The 22,341-nt window shown below is 41.5% G+C and overlaps 1 protein-coding gene and 1 long non-coding RNA gene across 2 annotated transcripts; one reads left to right on the top strand and one right to left on the bottom strand.

Annotated features, from left to right (window-relative positions):
• Window positions 1-3,070: 3,070 nt before the first annotated feature.
• On the bottom strand, window positions 3,071-6,258 carry LOC133470807 (uncharacterized). The gene is made up of 2 exons (XR_009786075.1): window positions 6,148-6,258; window positions 3,071-3,361 (listed from the first exon to the last, which is right to left on the bottom strand). It is a non-coding gene; the product is annotated as an uncharacterized LOC133470807 (long non-coding RNA).
• LOC133470805 (oxysterol-binding protein-related protein 3-like) lies at window positions 5,807-22,338 on the top strand. The gene is made up of 22 exons (XM_061759642.1): window positions 5,807-5,963; window positions 10,696-10,865; window positions 10,959-11,075; window positions 13,029-13,082; window positions 13,169-13,282; window positions 13,390-13,539; window positions 13,655-13,745; window positions 14,277-14,380; window positions 14,497-14,583; window positions 14,678-14,813; window positions 14,909-15,033; window positions 15,126-15,257; window positions 15,923-16,016; window positions 16,443-16,678; window positions 16,769-16,906; window positions 17,217-17,280; window positions 17,454-17,532; window positions 17,688-17,832; window positions 19,399-19,543; window positions 19,618-19,744; window positions 19,924-20,046; window positions 21,505-22,338. The coding sequence occupies exons 2-22, from the start codon at window positions 10,803-10,805 to the stop codon at window positions 21,599-21,601; spliced, it is 2,421 nt and encodes an 806-aa protein (XP_061615626.1). The 5' UTR covers window positions 5,807-5,963; window positions 10,696-10,802; the 3' UTR covers window positions 21,602-22,338.
• Window positions 22,339-22,341: the final 3 nt, after the last annotated feature.

The raw sequence follows: 22,341 nt of genomic DNA, 5'->3' as shown, positions 1-22,341 counted from the left end.
GCGCACACAAAGCATTAGTAGTGTACTTTTTTTGTTCCTTCCAAAATACTTGCAGATTAAATCCCAAGGACAACCCAGCACAAACACGCGCACAGTTTTTGTTTCCGTCACAGTTGAGGGTCAATTGCTAAAATGGTTTCCAGAGCCAGGATTGGATGGCTTTTCTAGAACAAAAGCTCCAAACTCCCCTCGATGGGCCTTGTTCTCATGCTCTCATTGCTTCGAAGACATCGTGGCGAGATGTGAGCTCGCTCTGAGTCAGGGTCTGTAAATGAGAGACAGAAAAAAACACAACCCTTTGGGAAGCCCCCTCTTCCGAGAGGTCACTTCCTGTCGGGCGATTTCCCTCTTGTATTCCCACATCCCCCTCACCCTACACTTCTTGTGACTGTGGAACACACACACGGAGTGAGAAGACATTGGCCCCCATGACCGTTGCCTGGTTTGTGTCACAGCCGAAAGACTACGGCTTTGCACTTTAGCAATGATTTAATTCATTAGAGGAACCACGGGGGAGGGCTCTTTGGACCTGGGAACCTAAAATGAAAGCTGCATGGTAATAAACTGTAAACCTGACAGAGGGATGCAACGAGGAAGGAAGGAAAAGTGTTCTGGGCCTGACCCAGATTTAAAAATGAAGCTGGCATACTTGTTAGCTGCTGGGACCCGGCGCAGAGCTGCCTGCCACTGTGCTTGCACCAGACCAGCCTCCAGCAGCATCAGCAGATATTTCAGTCTCTCAGCAGGGAGTACGGGTATGTGGGGAAGGAAGCCTAATTCCAATTATATTTGAGGAGAGGAGGCAGAAAGGCTTGGACGCTCTCCAGCTACAACATTAAGCACATGTGCACAATCTGCTGCAAAGATTCCATGCAAACACAACGAATTGCGTATTGTATTCCCAATTAGTGTTGTTACTGGGTTCTGCCCCTTCCTTGTATTGCTTGCTTTTCCCTTCTACTTAATATTCATGGTCAAGAAGGGGTTTTCATACAAATATTTCCTGTAATTATGACTGAACTCCTGGATTACCGTAGGTTAGCGATAGACTACAGGGTGTTCGGACTAATAAATTGAGGTTACGTCGCCGCTGTAAGAACGGAACCCTCACACGCATTTCACCGCAGATAGTGGTCCCAAGACTGGGAGTGTGAAGGACTAATGAGCCTCTCACAAAGGAACAAAGTCAAAGCAAAGGTGTCTTAGTAGAAACATGTGCATCCTGTTGTAAATGAGATTGCATCCATGTTTTTTTCCCCTCTCTGGGCCTGACCCTCACCAAAGAGTTGATCCATATGGGACTACCATGAAATCAAATCTTACCTCTTACTGACTCAAAAGAAAGATGAATGGTATCTTAGTTCCTGCAGCATCTGATCAAGTGCACTCAGTTTTACCTTGCCGCAGGTTGTCACCATGTGTGGCAAGGCGAATATTACAAGGACTATACCACGTGTATGCTTTTACTCGTTTGCGTCTACGCTTCTAAACATTTATCTGAACCTTTCTGTATTCTTTACTTGCTTGTGGGAGGCATGGCGAGGAAGCAAAGAGGCAGTGAGGAGGTGGGATTGTGTGTTTACAAGAGCAACAGCTGGTGGGATCATTAGGAGCTTTGACTCGGACTCATGCTCACGCGCACTAAACATAGTGTGTGTGCCTATGTATGTTAGTGTGGGGGTGAGTGAGCATGTTTATGCACTTAGAGGGGGAAGGTGAAAGAGATTCTTTCCTATCTGTCACTGCACTGAGAAATGTCCACGTGCACAAAACTTGTGACTTCACACTCAACTAACCTAAACGCTAAACACTGACCTACATTTACCACCTAAATTCTGATGTTTATTCCGTGGAATTGTATTCATTTATTCCCGACAGTCTATTGTCTTTATTTTATAGCGTTTGTCTTTCCTGCACTGCTTCAAGTACATGGTCGATTTTTTGAATTGATTTATTCTCATTTCAGCCTGAGCGGAATTGAATATTGAATATTGAACAGCTTTAACATTTACGATTGTCAGCACGACCGATTTCTGAGCAGATCAGGGAGTGAAAAAAAACACACTCTTAATACAACCCCCGATACAGAATAATTGGTCAGGATAACCTTTCAGAGACCTCTGAGAGTCTGGCCTTTGTTCCTTTTGATCGGAAAAATGCTCAAATTAGGCCTGATTGTCGGCAAGTGTGTACCACGCTTAAGATGGCGCTGATGTTGGACCTGAGAAGGGGCATGGCCTACATTCGCTGTTCTAGTTTATCCAGAAGGTGTCGAGTTCTTCCACACTAAGCACATCCAAGCATGACTTTGAGATCCTTTCTGCTTTCCTCATTTTTGTTCCCAGACGGGTGAAAGAATGGAATTATCATAAATATCTTGGGAAGTACATTCAAGGAGGCCTAGTCCAACCACTGCTTAATATTTTTTTCTGATTTTTGTCCGCATAGTGTTGATGTCATTTAATCAAACATGTATAAAGACAGAGGAAGCGTGGGAAGGACACCTGGGCAGGAAAGTGCAAAACCTCCATCTTCCCATTGCTTTCCAGCTGGCTTTCATTACAGAGCAGAGGGATGTCATGGGGGGCCCGGGGGGGGGGGGGGGGGGGGGGGGACGACACACAATAGAATATGTATAACAAAAGAACAAAAAAAGTTTCATGAAAACACACCAATGCAACATGAGCAATGCATTTCATTTTTTCCAATCCGTTCAGCTCCAGTCACCACCTTGCTTAACCTCCTGTTGAGGAGGGAAAGATGAGGCGGCAGCAGAGCTACAAGAGCTAAGTACAGAACAGAACAGAAGACGCACTTCTACATCTGGAAATCATTACAGCACACAATTGCCCAGTTGAACGGGTGGCGAGTGTTGAGGGGGGCAAGATGAGAAAAAAGGAGGGGGGTGTTGGAAACGAAAATGAGTAAGAACAAGCCTTTGATGGACTGAAGATTGAAGAAACTGCACATAATCAGACTGAATCACATAATGACTCAGAGAATTAGCATTCAGATCTTAAAAAGGTAGAGCTACTCTGACCTGGGAACACAAGCCTATTGATAACTTGGATGAAGAAGAAGAATCATCTTTTATTGTCATGAACATGCATGCATGCACACAAAATTTGTTCTCTGCATTTAACCCATACACATGTTAGTGGAACACACTGGAGTAGGGGGCAGCTGAAGCGCCCGGGGAGCATTTCAGGGTATCAGTGTCTTGCTCAAGGACACCACAGCCATGAGTCCGGGGGATGTTGGCGGATGGTCCAGTCGGGGTTTTTTGAACCAAGGTCCCCCACGGTGGCAGGCGATGATCTTAACCATTGGGTCACAGCTGGAGTGTGAGTGTGGATACAACCTGTGACAAAATGCACATTATAATCTGAATTTTTGTATGTTAGTCTCTCCCCATTCCAAACAGATTATAGAGAACAAAAACCGTGTTCTTTGGATTCCATTTAAAGAAAGCTGAGACAACTGATTTACAGCTTGTATTCTTCTGGGATGCACAGATTGTGTTAAACATCGCCCTCTGCAGTTACAAAATGGCATTGCAACGAAGGCCAACATCACTGTACAACTTTAGTTATATACTACTTTCACTACCACACTCTAAACCTTCCTAAACCCTTTTAATCGCAACCAATTGTCTTACAGGTGAAGACAAAGTGCGTACTAGTAGAGTACACTGACAATTCAGTGCACTAGTAAGATATCAAATAACTGCACAAATGCTTTCCTTACTGCTATTACAACTATTAATACTACAACTAATAATAATATAAATGATATTACTAATACTTATTAGTTTTTTTCTGCCAGTCTGGATGCCCTGTGGCACTATTCTGCCTCTCACAGGTCACTCTTGGTACTACAACAGCCAGGTGTAGGGGATATATTGTATGTGTGTTGGTCATTTCGAGAACACCACACACACACACACACACACACACACACACACACACACACACACACACAATACAAGAGCAGTAAGCACACACACTTGAATTTTTTTCATTTCTTTTCATGTGTCAGGTCTCTCAGTTAATAATAACGGGGGATGTGTGTTGGTGTGTACACCACTTTAACTTTGTAAGAACCTCACTCCAAAAGAAAGAAAAAAAAGAGGTCACATGTTGTCTACATTACCATACAGTATGCCAACAACATGTTGGTCACTTATCTTTGTACGAATAAAACAAATAGATTATGTCATGCAATGAACAGAAAACCTGTGCTTACTTGGAGAACTTTTCCCAGCTCAAGGCAAGCAACATTGATATGCATTTCTTGTATGTATACTGTCAAAGAACAATCTAGCATGTCAGAGCTGTGTTTGAGACAGAAATGTGATATAGGGAATATAAATAGCTATTCTGGAATCAGCTTTCGTTGTGTTAGTTTATTTATGACCCACTCTGTCTCTTCTTTCGCTTTTTAAATTGCATCATGTTAAAGTGTTTGAAAGTCACTGTGGGTTTACTCCATTGGGCTCTATTGTATTGTATGTGATTGTGGGACAGGTGTGGTTCAAAGTGGATAACAGTGCCAAAAGCATGCCATGGGTGTGTGGCATGCATTTTGTTTGGTGACACGGAAATGCTTTTTTTTTTTTAATGAAATGTTTCCTGAAACTTTTCTCTCTTCACCTTCACCAGTGCAAATTCGCAGTCCGCAAACATTCACCGTCAACAACATGAGGTATACCTGCACAATGTAACGAGCGCCAATGCAAACGTCAAACGCACGACTTCAAATTCCAAATAGCTTCTGCCATGTAATCTCCACAAGTTTCTGCAAACAAGCAACTCTCTCAAATGTTCCCCTTCCTTTCTATGTTAATTCTCAAGCAGGAAGGACAAGCCTTGTGCTCATGCAAAGGGGGAAATTTGTTTTGTTGGATAAACAAAACCTGAAGGCAGGAAGGTGATGGCAAACATTGCAAGGAAAATAGAGGTGTACTGCTCAGAAACACTTCACCCCCATTTGCTTGTTCCGTACACTGCAAACAGACATTTTTTTCACTCGAATGTGGGTTATAACCATGTTTTACAAGAAGAGACTGTCCATGCAATCTGTTACATAACTGCACAGCCATGTAAACAAAGACATTTTTCTCACAGAATCATACCACACAATCACAGCATTTAAAACCAGCAGGTTATCCAATCATGTGAAGTGATTGTTGATGGATTGGATTAGTGCAGTGTTTGTACTAAGAGAAATAGTCTCTTAATGCCTGTGGTAGAAAGCATCAAAGTACAAACAGTTTGATAAGTAGATGTTTCAGGTATCTAGACTTAGCTTGAGTATTTATTTTTCGGACAACCTTTTTCTTTTACTTACTGACTGACAGTAAAAAAATCATTTTTCCTTTTTTTTTTGCTTAGGTGCATTTTAGAGTTAGTACTTTTTTACTTTGAATTTAAAGGAGTTGAAGCAGTAGGCTACCTCTGCTTTTTTCCCAGTCTGTTTTTACACAAGTGTCTGTACTTCTACTTAAGTACAGCATTTGAGTACTTTTGCCACCTCTGCTTCATGTTTATCATGTTTATCTTCCTGTTTATCATATGGCATAGATTATGGTTACTTTTTTTGTCCTTCTAAACGCCTCACCCTTATCACCGCCGCCGGCAATTTGCATTTCTGTCCACGTCATTCTAATGATCCATTTTAAAAAGTGCGAAGCCATCGTCAGTCACCGCCAACCCCCTCCCCCCCCCCCCCCCCCACCTCCACCCCCGTGTGTTAATTCCCGCTCGTGATTGGCTAACGGAAGCGCCACTCAACCAAACAAGGGCTCAAACCCCGCCCCTTTCTCCAGTGTTCGAGCAATGAGGCGAGGAAGAGGAAGGACTTCTCGGACAGGTAGTATTTCACCTCTCTGCCGTCAGGATGCGACGCGGTTGTTTTCACCGCGGAAGCCGAAGCTTTTCTTCCCACTAACATTACAATCTCAGGTAAATATCAACATATTAATGTCAACCCTTGTGTTGTATAGCGCCGCGCTGCAGTCATGAAATTGGCGGAGGAGTAAAAAGAAATGTTTCGATAGAATGGCTAATAAGACTGTCGTGACATTTGGTGGCCAACAGTGCCTGAAAGCAGCACCGCCTTCAAACGGGGAATTAATGAAGTCGTTACCTTGTTCGCACCGGTTGTGGTTCGACGGCAACGTAGCAAGTATTGGACTCTTTCTTCCTGAGGAAGTGCTGCGTTGGCAGCTGGCTGTGGGAACTCAACAGCTATGGTTTCAAATTGGACACCTGTGGAGTTGGTTTCCATTCAGATCGTTTATTGGCGATTTAGGTAGTCGACGTTGTCTCCTGTCTACAATTGCTGTTTAGAATTAATTTCATTTAAATTTAAGATTTTTTTTAATTTACTTTATTTCAAATTGTTATTATTGTCACAGTACTTGTTACTTTCGCATTTGTATCTGCTGTGTGGCCTTGAATTGTACTTGTTTTTATCAAAACAGATCAGGTCTTCATATAGAGTACTATATGTTTTTTAATGTCATGGGGGTTTAACGAAAACGGTCGGTAAATGTAATTTAGATAACATTATTTTATTTTTTTTTACAGGGAAGACTCACTAAGCGCTTCTCGTAGTTAAAATACAGTAATACACAAATGAGATAATCCCATTTAAAAAAATAAAATAAATAAAAATAAATAAATTTAAAAAAAAAATCTAGTCTGACTGGAATTACTATCCAAACAAATGTAATAGTACTATAAAACTTAAAAGGTACTCAAACTTGAATAAAGGCTCTATCACAATATATGTGGTGTAATTAATCAATCATTTGTTGGAGAACAAGCAAAAGTATTTGCAAAACATTGGTCTGACTCACAAGTCGGGCCAGTATTTGTTAGGACAAAACCTTCAGGCTACTGCTAGAAAGCATAAAGAAAATTTAATTGGAAAAGCCTACCTGAACATGTGAACTTCATTTGGGGTTAATCAGAGGCACTTTAAATGGTGGCAGGTGTGTACAGACTCCCATTTATCATGACTTTGAATGTGATTAGTTGATTCTGAACTCATTTATTGGTGTGTAACTCTCTACACTACAAACCCACTTGAAAGCTGTTAAACACACCACACTCCGCCTTAACTAATATAACAGGCAACACACTGCTTAGTTGTCATTCCTTATGCTTATTGTTGCAGTGTACGTACGGTGTGCCCCGCTTCGGTCAAGCCAATTGCTTGACTTTTGTGTTTACGTAGTGTTATTACAAAGAACACGAAGAGCAACCAAACTGGATGAAAAGTCTGCTTTGTTCCCATATCAACAGGTCTTAATGTAAAGTATGAAAGTTATCTTAAATGACATGGTCTACACACGATTGCAGGCTATTGATGCCTGCATTCAACCATCACAGGCATTACATTGGAATCAAGCATGTTTTCAAAAATATGCCCGCTCAGCGCTACACACAGTGGACGTAGTGTCAGAGGTCGCGTAAGGGGTGCTAAATGCTGCTGCTACCATAAGTTTTCCACAGACCAGCTGCTATATTTTGTCACACAATTTGGGTGGTTGATAATATTGTCAGTGTTTGCAGCAACTTACTCTTACAGTCCGATAATCAGGGGATCATGTACAGTTTTCACTGGATAATTCTGCAAAGAAGCTTTGCCGGAAGATTCTGGTGGAAAGTCACAGATGGTCCATTTCGATGCTAATGCGCCGTGGACATGCAGCTATGCGACCTGTTGGGTTGATAGCAGTCAGGCTTTATGGCAAACAGTTGGGGCATTTATTTGATATCCTACTAGTGTGCTGAATTATGTATTATATAAATATATAATAATATAATAAAAGGTAATGGGCTATGTCTGTGAATAAGTGCTCAAACGACTTTTTGTGAGATCTTTGATGTCCAGTTTAGGTCCATGCACGCTCGTGTTGTTGGATAACTTTGGCCTACTAGTAGGACAGCTACATCTTACTACCGAGGCAAAACTGTACTAGTTAACAACTGCATGCTACTAGTACCACTTGTGAAATTGTACAATTCGACTAGTTAGCATAGGGGTCGAATAATTTGATTAGAAAAAAGGTCAAAGCGAAATCTCTGCCTCGAAGTTTTGCCTGGATAATTCTTCCACACTGACTAATGTTACTGCAGTCGCATGCATCACTCATTGTAGAAATAAATTGGCACGATGGCGGCAGGCCAGAAGGAAAGATTTCACATCTACAATTGGCAACACAATGTAACGTATCAATGTTCGCTAAGTTAATATAGCCTACCATTGCTAGTTAGAACATATTGTAATACCCCCTACATGGTCAAGGATAGACACAGCCGCTAGTGCACTTTCAATTTCTTTATTGAACAAACAGTAAAAAAAAAAAAAAAAGAAAAACTTGTAATAAGCGCATTTATACACGAGCTGCCGGTGGCCACAACTCCCACCAAGTCACTCAAAGTGCTGACTGGCTAACGGATTAGCCAGTTAACAGCCAGCCAACTCTACACTCTCATTCGCTGACGCCCACATCACTCACCAGGCCAGGCCCCGCCTATTAAAGTCATAGATATTATAGTATGTGAGGATGCTGACTCCAAGTGGAGAAAAATTGTAAATGCATGTTATTGTGTTTAATATTGCACAATTTATTTTTTAACTGATTAATCGCTGGCATAATCCAAAGAATACACAATTCTAAAAAGATTTGATAGTTGCAGCCCTTGTTAACCATTAGCACAGTTTTGCCTCACGAGTGACATGTAGTTGTCCTACTTGTATGCCACAGTTGTCCTACTACTGAGGACAAAGAGCATACTAGTACATGAACCTTAAGCTGGATATCAAGGATATCAAATAAATGCTCAAAGGCCGATCGACAGTATTAGTTGTGACTCAACGTCTGTTTGTGTCTGTCTTGACCATGACTGGAAAATCCAGTCTGACGTTTCCTCAGGCCTCAACTTGGTTTATCCTGTCTTGGAAGCTGGTGAACACCATAATGAATCTTTGCTGTGTAAACATCATAGTGAATTTTTGGGGGTAAATAGTGTTGTCATATGCCTGTGGCAGCGCTGAGCTCAAACAGACATAAGGACCTGCTGAAGGAGTTTTTGTGTGTGTTTATAATGGTGCTATTTAAAAGCAGCAACCACTAATAACTTAAAATGCACTTTCAGTGTCTGAGAGAAATTTTGTTGATAACTCAACCTGTACATATTTGCAGTATTAATATACTGTATAAGACACAAGAGACATTCTCTGTAGAGCGGATGCATTTTAATGCATTTAATATTTTCCAAAATAAAACGTCAAGTCCGTGCATATATGATGAGCAATTACGTGAAAAGTGCTGCCTACCATACAGTGATCACTGTCATTGTCATTCAGTCAAGGCCACAGTTGCATTGACTGTTCCTCCCTTTCTCGCATTTTAGAAAAACACCACCATCATTTTGCTTCACCTTGACACCTTCCTTCCCTCATGCCGGCCTGGTGACTTCCCTGATGACATAACCTCTTTGCACCTTTAACAGATCATGTACAAGCTATTGTGTCATTAATGATTGACTCATTTGGGGATTAAGCAGTTTTTGCAGGTTACTGGTAACCAATGATAAAATTTCAGATGGTTAGTATATTACCGTTTCAAATTGTAGTTACTATTGTATTTCATGTCTGAGAGTAGTAGAAGTTTTGAAGCTTGCAAAATTGAGTAAATATAATTTTATAATGTCCATGGGGAAGCTAAATGTTGCTGCTGAGTGCTAGGTTTTTTGAAAGGGAAAATAGGGTGGAACGAGTTATACAATGGTCTGCTTTTACTGGCCGCTGATGATGCCAGCCAAGCATACCGTAAATGAGTGTGAGAACTTCTTTGAGCTAAATTAGGCTGTTCAAGTGTATTGTTTGTATGATATCTGTGTTTTGCGTCTAAGCCCCAGAGTGGAGTTGGTATGCTTTGAGACTCTCTTGCTCTGGTGTATCAAAGCACATTCTTTCCTGTCGATGACTCACCCCCTGGGCACGGCACTGGCCATAAGGGAGGCCCCGAGATACTGCCCAAATAGCACACACTCATTTAAACCATTAGACTCTTTGCAGAGGGTGTATTGAGCTGCACCTTTTTAAATGAACTCTACACGTGTACAAAACCAAGAACACTCCCTGTCAGCCATTTTGGGCTGCATTCCGTTGTGCTGGTCTCCACATTCACTTCACGGTATCAGGCGCACATGGGGCGTGGCTAGGAAACGCTCATGGCACTGCAACAAAAGCGTGAACAAACACTGCCCTGTTGGGGCATGTGTGGCAAGGCGTGGAATGTCTGTTACATCACAGTGAGAAGCTGATGTTCTCCGCTCATCTGGTGTAAACATGAGTTAAACAGAACCAAGTTATTATCCCCAACAAGAACGTCACCCTTTCACCCGTCTGTGTTTCTAACCATTTATTCTGACATTCACATTTGAGGACAATTTAGAGTCTTTGATTAATCTAAGAAACACGGGGAGAACATGTAAACTCCATACAGGAGAGCCATAGCCGCTTTAAAGGAAGTCATTTTTTAATAGGGATATCACACGACAACTTCCTGTGTTTTAATATTTCTGGTTGCATGTGCAGATGATGTCGTCATAATAAAAGGAGCGTAACCTTTGTGTACTGCTCTGACATTGACTTTCTCTTAACCTGTGTTGGCAGCACTGACTGCCGTTGCATGACCTTCAAAATTCAGAGTGCTGCTCTCGGCTGCTCCACTGTGATCTCCCGCACCGGTCTTCACACACAAAAAGGGGTTGACGACAAAGATGACATCACCATCGCCAACTCACAGTGACAGTAGTGGGTCTTCGAAGCAAGATAGTAACCAGGTGAAATTTTTCCTTTGGTCAGCATCATAAGTTTGCATGAGTTCTCAATGTTCTGGTCTAACATGCTATTTTTTTTTTCTGGTTTCCCTACAGGATAGTTGGGAAATCGTTGAGGGGCTCAGGGGGGGTCCTGCCATCATGCAACAGCCTGAGCCACAGCAGGGTTTCCTGTTAAAGAGGAGAAAGTGGCCCATGAAGGGATGGCACAAGGTGAGCTCCTCATCAGACTGGATTGGAAGCTGTCACCCACAAAGTCACCACAGTGCATTTGGAGGCCGCCGTGTCAGTCTTTTTGGACCCGCGGGGATAGGGACTTGGCCGGACCACGAACAACGAAAATCCGTGGATAATTGGTGCCCATTTTTAAATAACAAAAAAATTACAATAAGCGAGGATACATTTGAAGCGTTTATAAGCATTTTCAGGATTGCCCCCCCCCCCCCCCAAAAAAAAAGGGAAAAAAATGAAAAAATACGCCAACAGGTGAATCTGTGGGTGCTGAACCGTGAGTACTGTATGTGGGGGTCTACTTACAGTGGTACCTTGACTTACAAGTGCCCCAACAAGTTTTTTTTGTTACGAACCGTCGTTCAGTTGATCTTTTTTGCTTTGTGTTGCAAGATCAAATTTGAGGCGGCACGGTGGACGACTGGTTAGAGCTTCAGCCTCACAGTTCTGAGGACCCGGGTTCAATCCCCGGCCCCGCCTGTGTGGAGTTTGCATGTTCTCCCCGTGCCTGCATGGGTTTTCTCCGGGCACTCCGGTTTCCTCCCACATCCCAAAAATATGCATTAATTGGAGACTCTAAATTGCCCGTAGGCATGACTGTGAGTGCGAATGGTTGTTTGCTTCTATGTGCCCTGCGATTGTCTGGCAACCAGTTCAGGGTGTACCCCGCCTCCTGCCCGATGACAGCTGGGATAGGCTCCAGCACGCCCGCGACCCTAGTGAGGAGAAGCCGCTCAGAAAATGGATGGATGGATGGATGGACGAAATTTGATTTACAACCTATGTCACCACTCGAGTGAAGTGTTTATAAAAAAACAAAGCCACACTCACCAATCTACTTTCAGCTGTTTATTGAATGGGACAAACAGCAAGACACACAAATACAAAATAAAAACACTTGCCTGTAGCATGGTGCCGATGTTAACAGTTGTCAAGCAGAACTGGAGTCAGAGTTTCTGATGTCACTAACTAGCCCACGCCCCCTTAAAGGGACATGAATACTCTCTTCTACTACTGTGTGCGTGACTTTCAGCTGGATTACACTTCATAAAACCAGTTTATTTCTTTATATTCTTTAATGTTTGATTATGTTCAATTCAGTTTAATGGGGAAAATTTATTTGATATATGAGTAAATTGAGGTATGAGCTCAGTCACAGAAGGAAGGAAGGAAGGAATCAAACTCAAGGAATTTAAGTCATCATGTGGGTGTCAACACAGCGTGTCACATGAAATGGTTGTTGATACAGCAAATCAGTTTGGTCACAATTACCCCTTGGAAAGTCACCGTCATCTCACTTGCCGTCTTGAAATGTCTCTGGCTAGTTTCTTCCTTAATCGTCACCCTGGCTAATCCTCTTCCTCTTCCACTCCTCTTTTTGTCTGCTCTCGTGAATACCTGAAAACTGCTACCTTACGAGTCAGTGATTTCCAACCACTGTGACCCAGCACCTTAATTGAGCTGTGAAATCTCATCAGGGTGTGCCTCTGGAAATTATCCATCCATTTTCTGAGCCGCTTCTCCTCACTAGGGTCGCGGGCAGTTTCACTTAATAGGTCCTAAAAATATTTATTTCCTGCCAAATATATACCGCTGTTCCTCTATGCCAGCGACGTGTAATGACAGACAGAAAAATTAAATGCTCCTCCACTAAATGGTAAACACTGACTTATAATATCATGGATGTTTCTTTCATTGAATTCAGTTATCTGGTATAGAGGCCGAAAGTACTCACTTTGAGCTGGTGTCCTTGTAAGCTGTGGTTTTACAATAAGGTCAAAGGAAATCTTTTTATAGGTACAAAATTCCACACTGTCAGCATGTTGTGCTGTCTTTCATTATGTCTTAATGTTTTACAACGCAGGTAAACCTACATTCCACAAAATGCCCTTTTGTGAAAAAATATCACCATTACTGTTGTGTTTCACTTTTTAGAGATATTTTGTGTTGGACAAAGGCATCCTGAAGTACGCAAAGCACGGCACAGATGTAAGTTTCTCCTTAAGAGTGCCATTAGCCTGTTGTTGTAGTTTTTGCATGCTAACACACATACTAACACTTTGTTACATTTACAGCTGAGGAAGGGGAAGCTTCATGGTTGCATTGATGTTGGCCTCTCCGTCATGGCAATAAAGAAGTCAACCATGTGCATTGACCTGGACACAGAGGACAACATCTATCACCTAAAGGTAACTCACCTTGGATGATAAGACTCATCATAAATCATAAGTGGGCCACTTATGACACACAGTTACTCAATTCACTACTTGTTTGTTACTCTCTTTGTGGCACCCAGATGAAGTCTCCCGAGCTGTTTGAGGAGTGGGTCTCAAAGCTGCGTCATCATCGTGTGTTTCGGCAAAATGAGATTTCCTCTTATCCACACACTCACCACTACCACGCTCACACCTTTTCCTCGCCCTCCCTCAGTGACTCCATAAGGAAGGTAAGTTGTCTCAGCACTACTGATTTGGAGAAAAAAACGGTCTTTGTACTTTGTGTGGAAATAGTGCAAAGGGTCAAAGTCATTTGAGGTTATGTTTTATGTCTCTCTCACACAGAGGGCTTCTCTCCCAAAGCAGACGTCGATCCATCAGGCCAAGGTCAGTTCTTGGCTGCACTCCTCAGAGGACATGAACAAGTGCTCCAAAGGTTTGTTTTCCTCAACTCGGCTTTGGCACTTAAATGCCACAGGGAATCCGAGGGGGGGGGGGGGGGGGGGGGTAGTGAAACCTCAGGACACACACTTAACTTGTTCCGAATCTCTTTTCACGACACTGAGCAATGTTTCCCTTTAGAACGAATAGAGCTCGGCCGCTGCAGGAACACCGACTTTTCAGGGCTTCCTTATAGCACAACCACTTGTTCTTTTCACTTCACCCAACAGAGTGATAATTTAGAGCAAAAAAAATAATAATGCATATCTATATGTGACAGACAGACCGTACAATGTCCAGGCTGTGTGAGAAAACGCACAGCTGAGCCTTCCCCATGGATTCTGTGACTGTTTGCAATCTGAAGCATAGTTCATGAATCCACACGTTTGTCCAAAAATATTGTGAGCTGAGGTTCCACCGAAGTCTTTTTAAATGCAATCGGTTTACTTTCTTTACTCATAACTGTTTCATTTCAAATTGTTTTTCTAATTTGATAATGGTGATGGAAATGTTGTTGTTTACCTAGACCTGGAGGAGTGTGAATCCTTCCTACTAGAACTCAACCTGCTGCTAAGGAGTATGGAGGTCATGCATCGTACATACTCTGCCCCATCCATCAGCGCACTACAAGTAAACATACTAAGTATACTCTTTGTGTAACAACTGTATAACTAGCATTAAAATGACAAATATGAGATTATGTCAGTCAGATTGACTACAAATATCAATATCTTGTGCTACCACAGACATCTACTTCAGATATCTCAAAGAAAGAGAAGAGGACAAAGAAATGGCGATCCAAGAATAGCAAAAATTGTAAAGTAACCACACAGGTACATTGTATTTTGTTGCCTAATGCTGACTATCCTATCGGGAGGACTGAAGTTCATAATGGCATATATTTTTCTTCTTCATCTGGCCATTAAGATGCCTCAAAACAATGCCTCCAATCCCAATCTCCCATCTATGGAGGCCAACAGCCAAGATGTATGTCCTGTATCTCCAGATTCTCCCATCGAGGTTTCTCGTATGCAAGAGAATTTCAACAGTCTAGCTAACAACAGTGAGTCTGCTTATGACAAAAGAGTTTCTAAAAATGTTTTCCTCCGTGTGTGTGGTTTTAATAACACTGTGCTATGTTTGTTTCTTTCTCTCCAGTCCACAGCACGCTGAAATCAGCATATAGTTCCCTGTTAGCAGAAAGGGAACAATTAAGGCACACCATTGAAATGCAACCTCCCCAACCAATGCAGGTCACGGCCTTAAAGACCGCCTATGGCTCAGTGAGTGACACGCTACATCTGAACACATGCGCCTATGTGATTACACAATAAACGCTGCCTGTAATAATTCTCTCCACCGACTTTCCACCCAGGAATGTCCAGAAGAAGGCCATTCTTTGGTCCACCAGGCATCAAATGAGAGCAGAGCATCAATCCCTGAGTCGATATCAGAATTCTACGATGCGCAGGAGTACCTCCTCTCTTCGTCCTCCTCTGAGAATGAGGTGATGCATGATCGACTTCATAAGCCCTTTTCTCTTAATACTGGTCTCTTCAATCTCACACAAGGCTGGGCGATATGGTCTTAAAATATTTTGGATTTTTATTTATTTTTTCCTTCCAATTATAATCAAATGATTTCTTTCACTTATAGAAAAAGCTAATGGCAAGGACATTATTCAAAAGAATTTGGCTTTTTATGGGGTTTTCTTTATTTCTCTTGCAACCAAACAAGCTTAGAAAAAAAAATTCTCACCATCAACTTTCACAGAAATAATGGAAGTTGTTTTTTTTAAATTATTTTTATTTTTTTTTCCTTCTTCTGAGACACTGATCAGGTTAATGATTGCGCACAATAGATAATAATTTAACAAGGTGGGTAAAAAATAACTATAGTGTGCACCATGTAGGGGACTGATGATGTAAAGTATGTAAACACATCACTTCATAAATTTAAACTATGTTGATTCTTGGAGTGCAGAGGTCAGACAAATCACTTCTTACCTCATTAAAAGGGTTAATAACTCAAACATTAGTGGGTTAATAGTCTGATGTTTGTCACACAGTATTACTTGTAGAAAGGTTTCTGACCTCAGGAACTATTAATTTGTTGTGTTTATGTTCATTCTGGTTGCTTGCTGAGCTTTCCCCATTGCTTGTGTATCTCCAGCTGTCTGACGATGACTCGTACATCAGTGACGTGAGCGACAGCATTTCCGTGGATACCTGTAGCAACGGAGGGGGCAGTGAGAGACACAATTCGGGTACATGATACACACACGCACACTGTAGAGTATGTATGGATCAAGCCATGTCATCAAAGGCATACAGAACCCTTTGATTCTGTTAAAGAAATGACAGGCTTTTCTGCATCCATCCCGAGAATGACTGGTCCTCGAATGTTTGTTTTCAGAATGATAGCATTGATGAATATTTAATGACTGTTGAACACTGTGAACACTGAGAAGTGTTAATGCAAACAATATGGAACAAATCTGTGAAGTCGGATCATCATTGTCTACTGAAGATGCTGTAAAAAAGAAAAAACTGGGCTGTATTCTGGGTGAACTAATTTGAGAAAGGGAAGTCTGCTCTGATCTATGATCAAATGTTACCTTACAAATAGACATTTTAAAGTGGAGCCAATTTGGCACTCGGTTTACTTTCATTTCCAACGCCTTCTCTTGCAGTGAGCAGTGTTGGGTCTGTGGTTCGCCGCCGCACCACGCTACCATCTCCCAGTCCCCCCTCCAGCGTGAGTCTGTGGAACATCCTAAGGAACAACATTGGTAAGGACTTGTCCAAGGTGGCCATGCCAGTCCAGCTCAACGAGCCACTCAACACCCTGCAGAGGCTGTGCGAGGAGCTGGAGTACAGCGAGCTGCTGGAAACGGCCAACAAGACCTCCAACCCTTACCAGCGCATGGTGAGAAGGGAGATCTTTTACACTTGGAATGTGAAAAGTAAGGTTTTAGCCAACCCTTCTTCCATCTGCTGTCTTTGTTTTTCTACATAGGTGTATGTTGCTACTTTTGCGATAACTGCGTACACTTCTTCTTACTATCGAGCTGGAAGCAAACCTTTCAATCCGGTCTTAGGAGAAACGTACGAGTGTGACAGACCTGACAAGGGCTTCAGGTTTATAGGTGAACAGGTATGTTTGGCACAGGTGACACAACCACATTGCATGGAAATATTAACATTTGGGTATGACTTTGGATTGTCGTATTAGTGTCGCTTTGTCATTATCTCAACAATGCAACAATAATTTTAAGTGATCGGTAAGATGGTGACGCCATTGAAAGCTTTGCCTCGGTGTAGTTATTCTTAAGAGGACCAACGGCACCCTCTTCCTGTTTTATGACGCATTGTATTTGACTGCAACCACCTCACAAAGGTTGTTCAGTATAGTAAATAACTATTTTTAATCTCAGTAATTTCTTTCCCGTGTCTTATTTTGCCAGGTGAGCCATCACCCACCTGTGTCAGTATGTCACTCGGATTCAAAGAACTTTTCTTTTTGGCAAGGTGAGCATGAAGAACCTGTTTTTGTGTGTGGTGAAATCACATTGATAGTTAAAGTTATGTTTAAAATTTGTGTTACTAGTGGTTATGTTTATTCTATAAAGACATTACTCTATAGCTTCTTAAAATGTGATTTAATTAGAACTATGACAAATTGTGTTCCCTTCCTTTTTTAGATGTTCGGTTGAAAAATAAATTCTGGGGCAAATCCATGGAAATAGTTCCAGTTGGTACGACCAATGTAACACTGCCTTCGTAAGTCCTTTAGTTCTTTACATTTTGTGTGATAAACACTCTCATTTTTTCTACATAGAGGTAAACCATCATGGTGTCCAGTGTACAGAGAAATTCTATTGATTTAACTTGATCAAATGCAGAACTTTGACACGGTAATTGTATGTATTTGGTAGGTTTGGGGACCATTATGAATGGAACAAAGTGACATCCTGCATCCATAATATCCTCAGCGGGCAGCGTTGGATTGAACACTACGGAGAGATGACCATCAAAAATGTCAACAGTGACACTTGCGAGTGTAAAGTCACATTTGTCAAGGTCAGATGGTACCAGGGTTATAATAATTTGGGATTTTCCATTATAGTTAGTTTTTATTTCGTTTTGACTTTTCTTTTTCATATTCAGTTAGTTTAAATTAGTTTTTAGAGAAGGTTTGTTGTTTTTTTTTCCAGTGAAAGTGCATCCAGTCTGTTTGTTTTATTAATTTTTTTTTAAATCCATAATCATTCTGACAAAGCTTTCCAAGTTTTCTTGCTGTTGCTGAAGTCGTGCTGTGAAAATGTGCTGTTGTTGTATCACCTGCTGTGTCAGCGAGGCAAACTCCTTGTCTGCTTTCAGATCTCCCTTTCGTGGCGGGAGACAGCAGCATTTTGAGACTCTTGGCAGTTGTCTGTTTCTCTGAATTTTCCCCAAAAGACCAATAACCGACGTGCAGGGTCCGTGAATGCGCTAGCTAGTCGGTAGCTGACTTAGCTGTTTCCATTAGCAACACAAACAGGTCGGAGGTAAAAGCTACCTTCGCGCCCAAACGTGCGCTTGTAGTATTGACGAGCCGTCAATACGACAGCGCTGGCCGCCGATGATGTCACTTCTAGGCAACATATAGTAAGTGAACTACAATTCCCAAAGGATTGTTTGACCTTTGTACGTATCCGTTCTGTATCTATGTATTTATACGAAATAAATACATTTAAAAGCAACGCCGAAAGCTCATGTATGAATTTAATTGACAGACAAAAACGAAGGACCTTTTTTTATATATAATAATAGCTAGTTTGAGTTAGTTTTGCAAACTTAAAATGCCGTTTTAGGTAACTTTTTTTGTTTTGCTCGTTTTTATTTTACTTTGTTTACGGATACGTTTTTTTTTTCAATTTTAGTTTTAGGTATTTCGTTGGTTTGCGTTTACTAAAATAACCTTGGATGGTACAGATTATTTAGTTATTTACCTCCTATCATTATGCACTGGTTAATCTCTTTGTAAGGTAACTGTTTATTAAAAACAAAACTGTTTTATTCATATTGGGTGTGAATGTGGGTGCGAATGGTTGTCCGTGTCTATATGTGCCCTGCGACTGACTGGCGACCAGTTCAGGTTGTAGTCCGCCTTTTCGCCCGAAGTCTGCTGGGATAGGGTCCAGCGCCCCGCGACCCTAACCAGGATAAGCGGTGTTGAAAATGGATGGATGGATTTTATTCATCACTGCATTTCCTTTTTGTAAAAAGTTTCTTCAACTACAATACAGAATTGTAATAAAGGGCATCACCAGAGATTTGGAGGGAAAATATCACATTTGGGCCCCACTACTTTAATGCTGCAAATTGAAATTGCTATTTGAGACTTCACTATTTAGAACTGACGTCACTTTTCTTCCCTTTATTAGCCCCAGATTGTAACGCGCTTGTACAGTAACACTGTCAAGCGCACAGCACCATCTGTTGACCAAAGAAGGGATTTTTAAAAACATAAAATTAAAACATTTACTATCCGGCAGAAGGAAATAGAATCCTTCCATGGGTTAACATGTAACTTTACAACAGTAAAGTGCTAGTAGTGATGGTACTTTCTTCTTACATTTTATTGTCCTTTTTAATCTTTTTCAGGCAAAATCATGGAGTTCTTCTGTCAACGAGATCGAGGGCGTGGTGACCGACTGCAATGGAAAAGTTGTGCACTCCATTTTTGGAAAGTGGCACGAGTCCATTTTCCAAGGAGACCCGCCTTCTGCCACATGCATTTGGAGAGCAAGTGAGTGAAGGGCTGTTTTACAACAAGGAAAGGTTACTTGAACTTTAACAGTATATGCTGATATGTCTGTGTAGATCCCATGCCAGTGGACCAGGATCTGTACTACGGTTTCACTACGTTTGCAGTGGAGTTAAACGAGTTGGATCCCACCATAAGACCCCTGCTGCCCCCGACAGATACACGCTTCAGGCTGGACCAGAGGTTGACATCTGTTCATTTACCTTTCTAATACTTTTTACATTTTTGGATATAATGCTGCCTGATACCATTTCAAATTAGAGTTTTGGACATGGAATGTCTAACACAAAGAAATAAACAAGCTGCACAGTGCTGCAGTCTTGCACCACATTGAGTTAACTTTTTTTGACCTCTTTGTCCAGGCTCTTGGAGGAGGGAAATCTGGAAGGAGCTGAGGAACAGAAGCAGAGGATAGAGCAGCTTCAGAGAGAGAGGAGGAAAGTGCTGGAGGATAACAACATGACCCACCAGCCACGCTTCTTCAAGTATGCTGCCACTGTACTTGTGTGTTTGGATACACAATCAGACGAGTGCACGTGTGTCTTTTTTCTCCCACATGACCATGAGATAACATATACACGGGCTACTGTGTCTCAGATACTGTGTCTGTTAACTTCTCAAGCACTCATCTGTTCACCAAAGCATACGTTCGTTAACATGAATACACATCACACACACTTAGTGTATAGATAAAATGTAATCCCCCCCATGACTTGGTGTTAAGCACACTAGGGTCCCTCGAAAGGCACAATATACATTACTAAGTTATTATTATTATGAATTAATATTAACATAGCAGTGCACTCTTTACATGGTTTGTTTTGAGCTGGAGAAACAGGGGAGCAGAATATTTTTAAATATCACTAGTTTGCTCTGCTTCACTCATCCTTTTAAGGCACAGATGGGAATAAAATCACAAAATGCAAAATTACTACATGCTTACTGCTATTTGACGTGTGTTGCATTCAATTCTGTTAACATGAATAAAAAGCTACAGCATAACCAATTATGGTTAAGCCAGCAGAATATTATCAACTACAGTGATGTGCAAATTTTAATAATGTATGTTGTGGATAGTTTGAATACACACCACAATCTTCTCACGATATCTCAACAACACGCCACAACATTATAGTGGCCACATACTGTAATTTATAACATTTTTATAAACCGTGAACCCCTGCAGATTTGCAGTTTGGTGTTTGCTAATCTTCTTATTTGTGGATTTTTTTGGGGGGTGGGGGGGGGCTATCCTCAGTTATTTGCTCGTGGTCGAACTGATTAGTCAACAAGTCGACGTCACTACTCCTCATTGACATTTCAACCTTGAAGTCCCCGACTCACTAATCATGTTTTTTTGGCATCTCGTCTTTCAATTGGCCAATTTACAAAAGACTGTTATGCTCTGCGGAATAGCGAAATGTCCGCCCAACAAGGTGACAGTCTTCAAAAGTCTGCGCTCATCCGAGAGTGCGAAAATAAGATGTTTGTGGATTTGCATAAAGGTCACCCTCGCTAGCTTCTGCTCGCTGCTTGTCTTAAAATATTCATACTAGCGGGACCACGGGACTGTTTGCAAAGAACGAACATCAAACCAACAAAAACTTGATTCATATCACAACACGCACCAACATCACACCACTTGTGTTGCTGACGACAGTGTGTGTGTTAGATTTTCAGTGAGACAAAAGTAGTCCATTGCCTCCATCTTGTGGCAGGCAATTACATTGCGGTAAACCTTTTTAGGGTGCACGAGAATTACGGATTTTCGCTGTTTGCGTCAGGGCTCGGTCCTTATCCCCCACGAATATTCAATTCAGTTTTATTTATATAGCGGCAAATCACTACAGATGTTTACATATGTCCATGAATAGCGGGGGTTCGCTGTATACTCACAGAATGTATCGAGAAAATATCTAAAACTGCTTTCATTGTGTTAACAGGAAGTCGGAGAATGACACGTGGGTGAGCAACAACTCGTACTGGGAGCTACGCAGAGACCCTGGCTTCACAAAAGTCGACTTCCCTGTGCTGTGGTGACCTGTAGATTCACTTCATTCACTACAAATTATCATAGAGGGGGGAAGTAGAAACAGAAGTGAGACCAAACTCAAGTCGTCTGAACTGTCGTGGTAACCCAAATCAACATGGACTTCCTGTGCCCTCCTTTAGGAACCAGCAGACTATTCCTGTTTGAGCATAATATTTATCCTGTACATTAATATGTCTCATCTCAAATATTATTTACACTTTGTTAGTGTAGACTCAATCTATACTTTGTAACATAATTTTATGGATCAACATTTACCCAAGTGCCTTTTATTGCGGTGCTGCACCCGTTCACCTGCTGTAGCAGTTATTTATATAAAAAACAAAAAAAAACACACAAAAAAACGTTTAAAACATCCTTGGCCCAGTGAGGAGAAAATGACCACAGAACTGTTTAAAAACAATTTTAGTCACCTGACGCAGCATCACTCATGGAGTAGGAGCTGATCAAAAGTTCCTATTTTAAAGGGGAACTTTAGCCTTGTAGCTTGCTGCCTTATCATCTCATCGTGCTGTGGATGGACCGTAATCCCAGACAAAATGGCAGTGGTGCTTCAAAAATGGTAATAAATAACACAATAGATCTATAACTTTTAGTGCGTTGTGGTTTTGTGTCTTTTAAAGAGATCAAACTCGATGTGCGACATGAATGAATTTGCTAAATGATCATGAGCAATCGACTTTCATTAAAGACATGGTTCCTCCTCCAGTGTCAGAGGCACTCAAGAGTC

The sequence above is a fragment of the Phyllopteryx taeniolatus genome, chromosome 21 (assembly GCF_024500385.1).
Source record: "Phyllopteryx taeniolatus isolate TA_2022b chromosome 21, UOR_Ptae_1.2, whole genome shotgun sequence".
NCBI lineage: Eukaryota > Metazoa > Chordata > Actinopteri > Syngnathiformes > Syngnathidae > Phyllopteryx > Phyllopteryx taeniolatus.
This window is presented reverse-complemented; position numbering and strand designations above follow the sequence as displayed.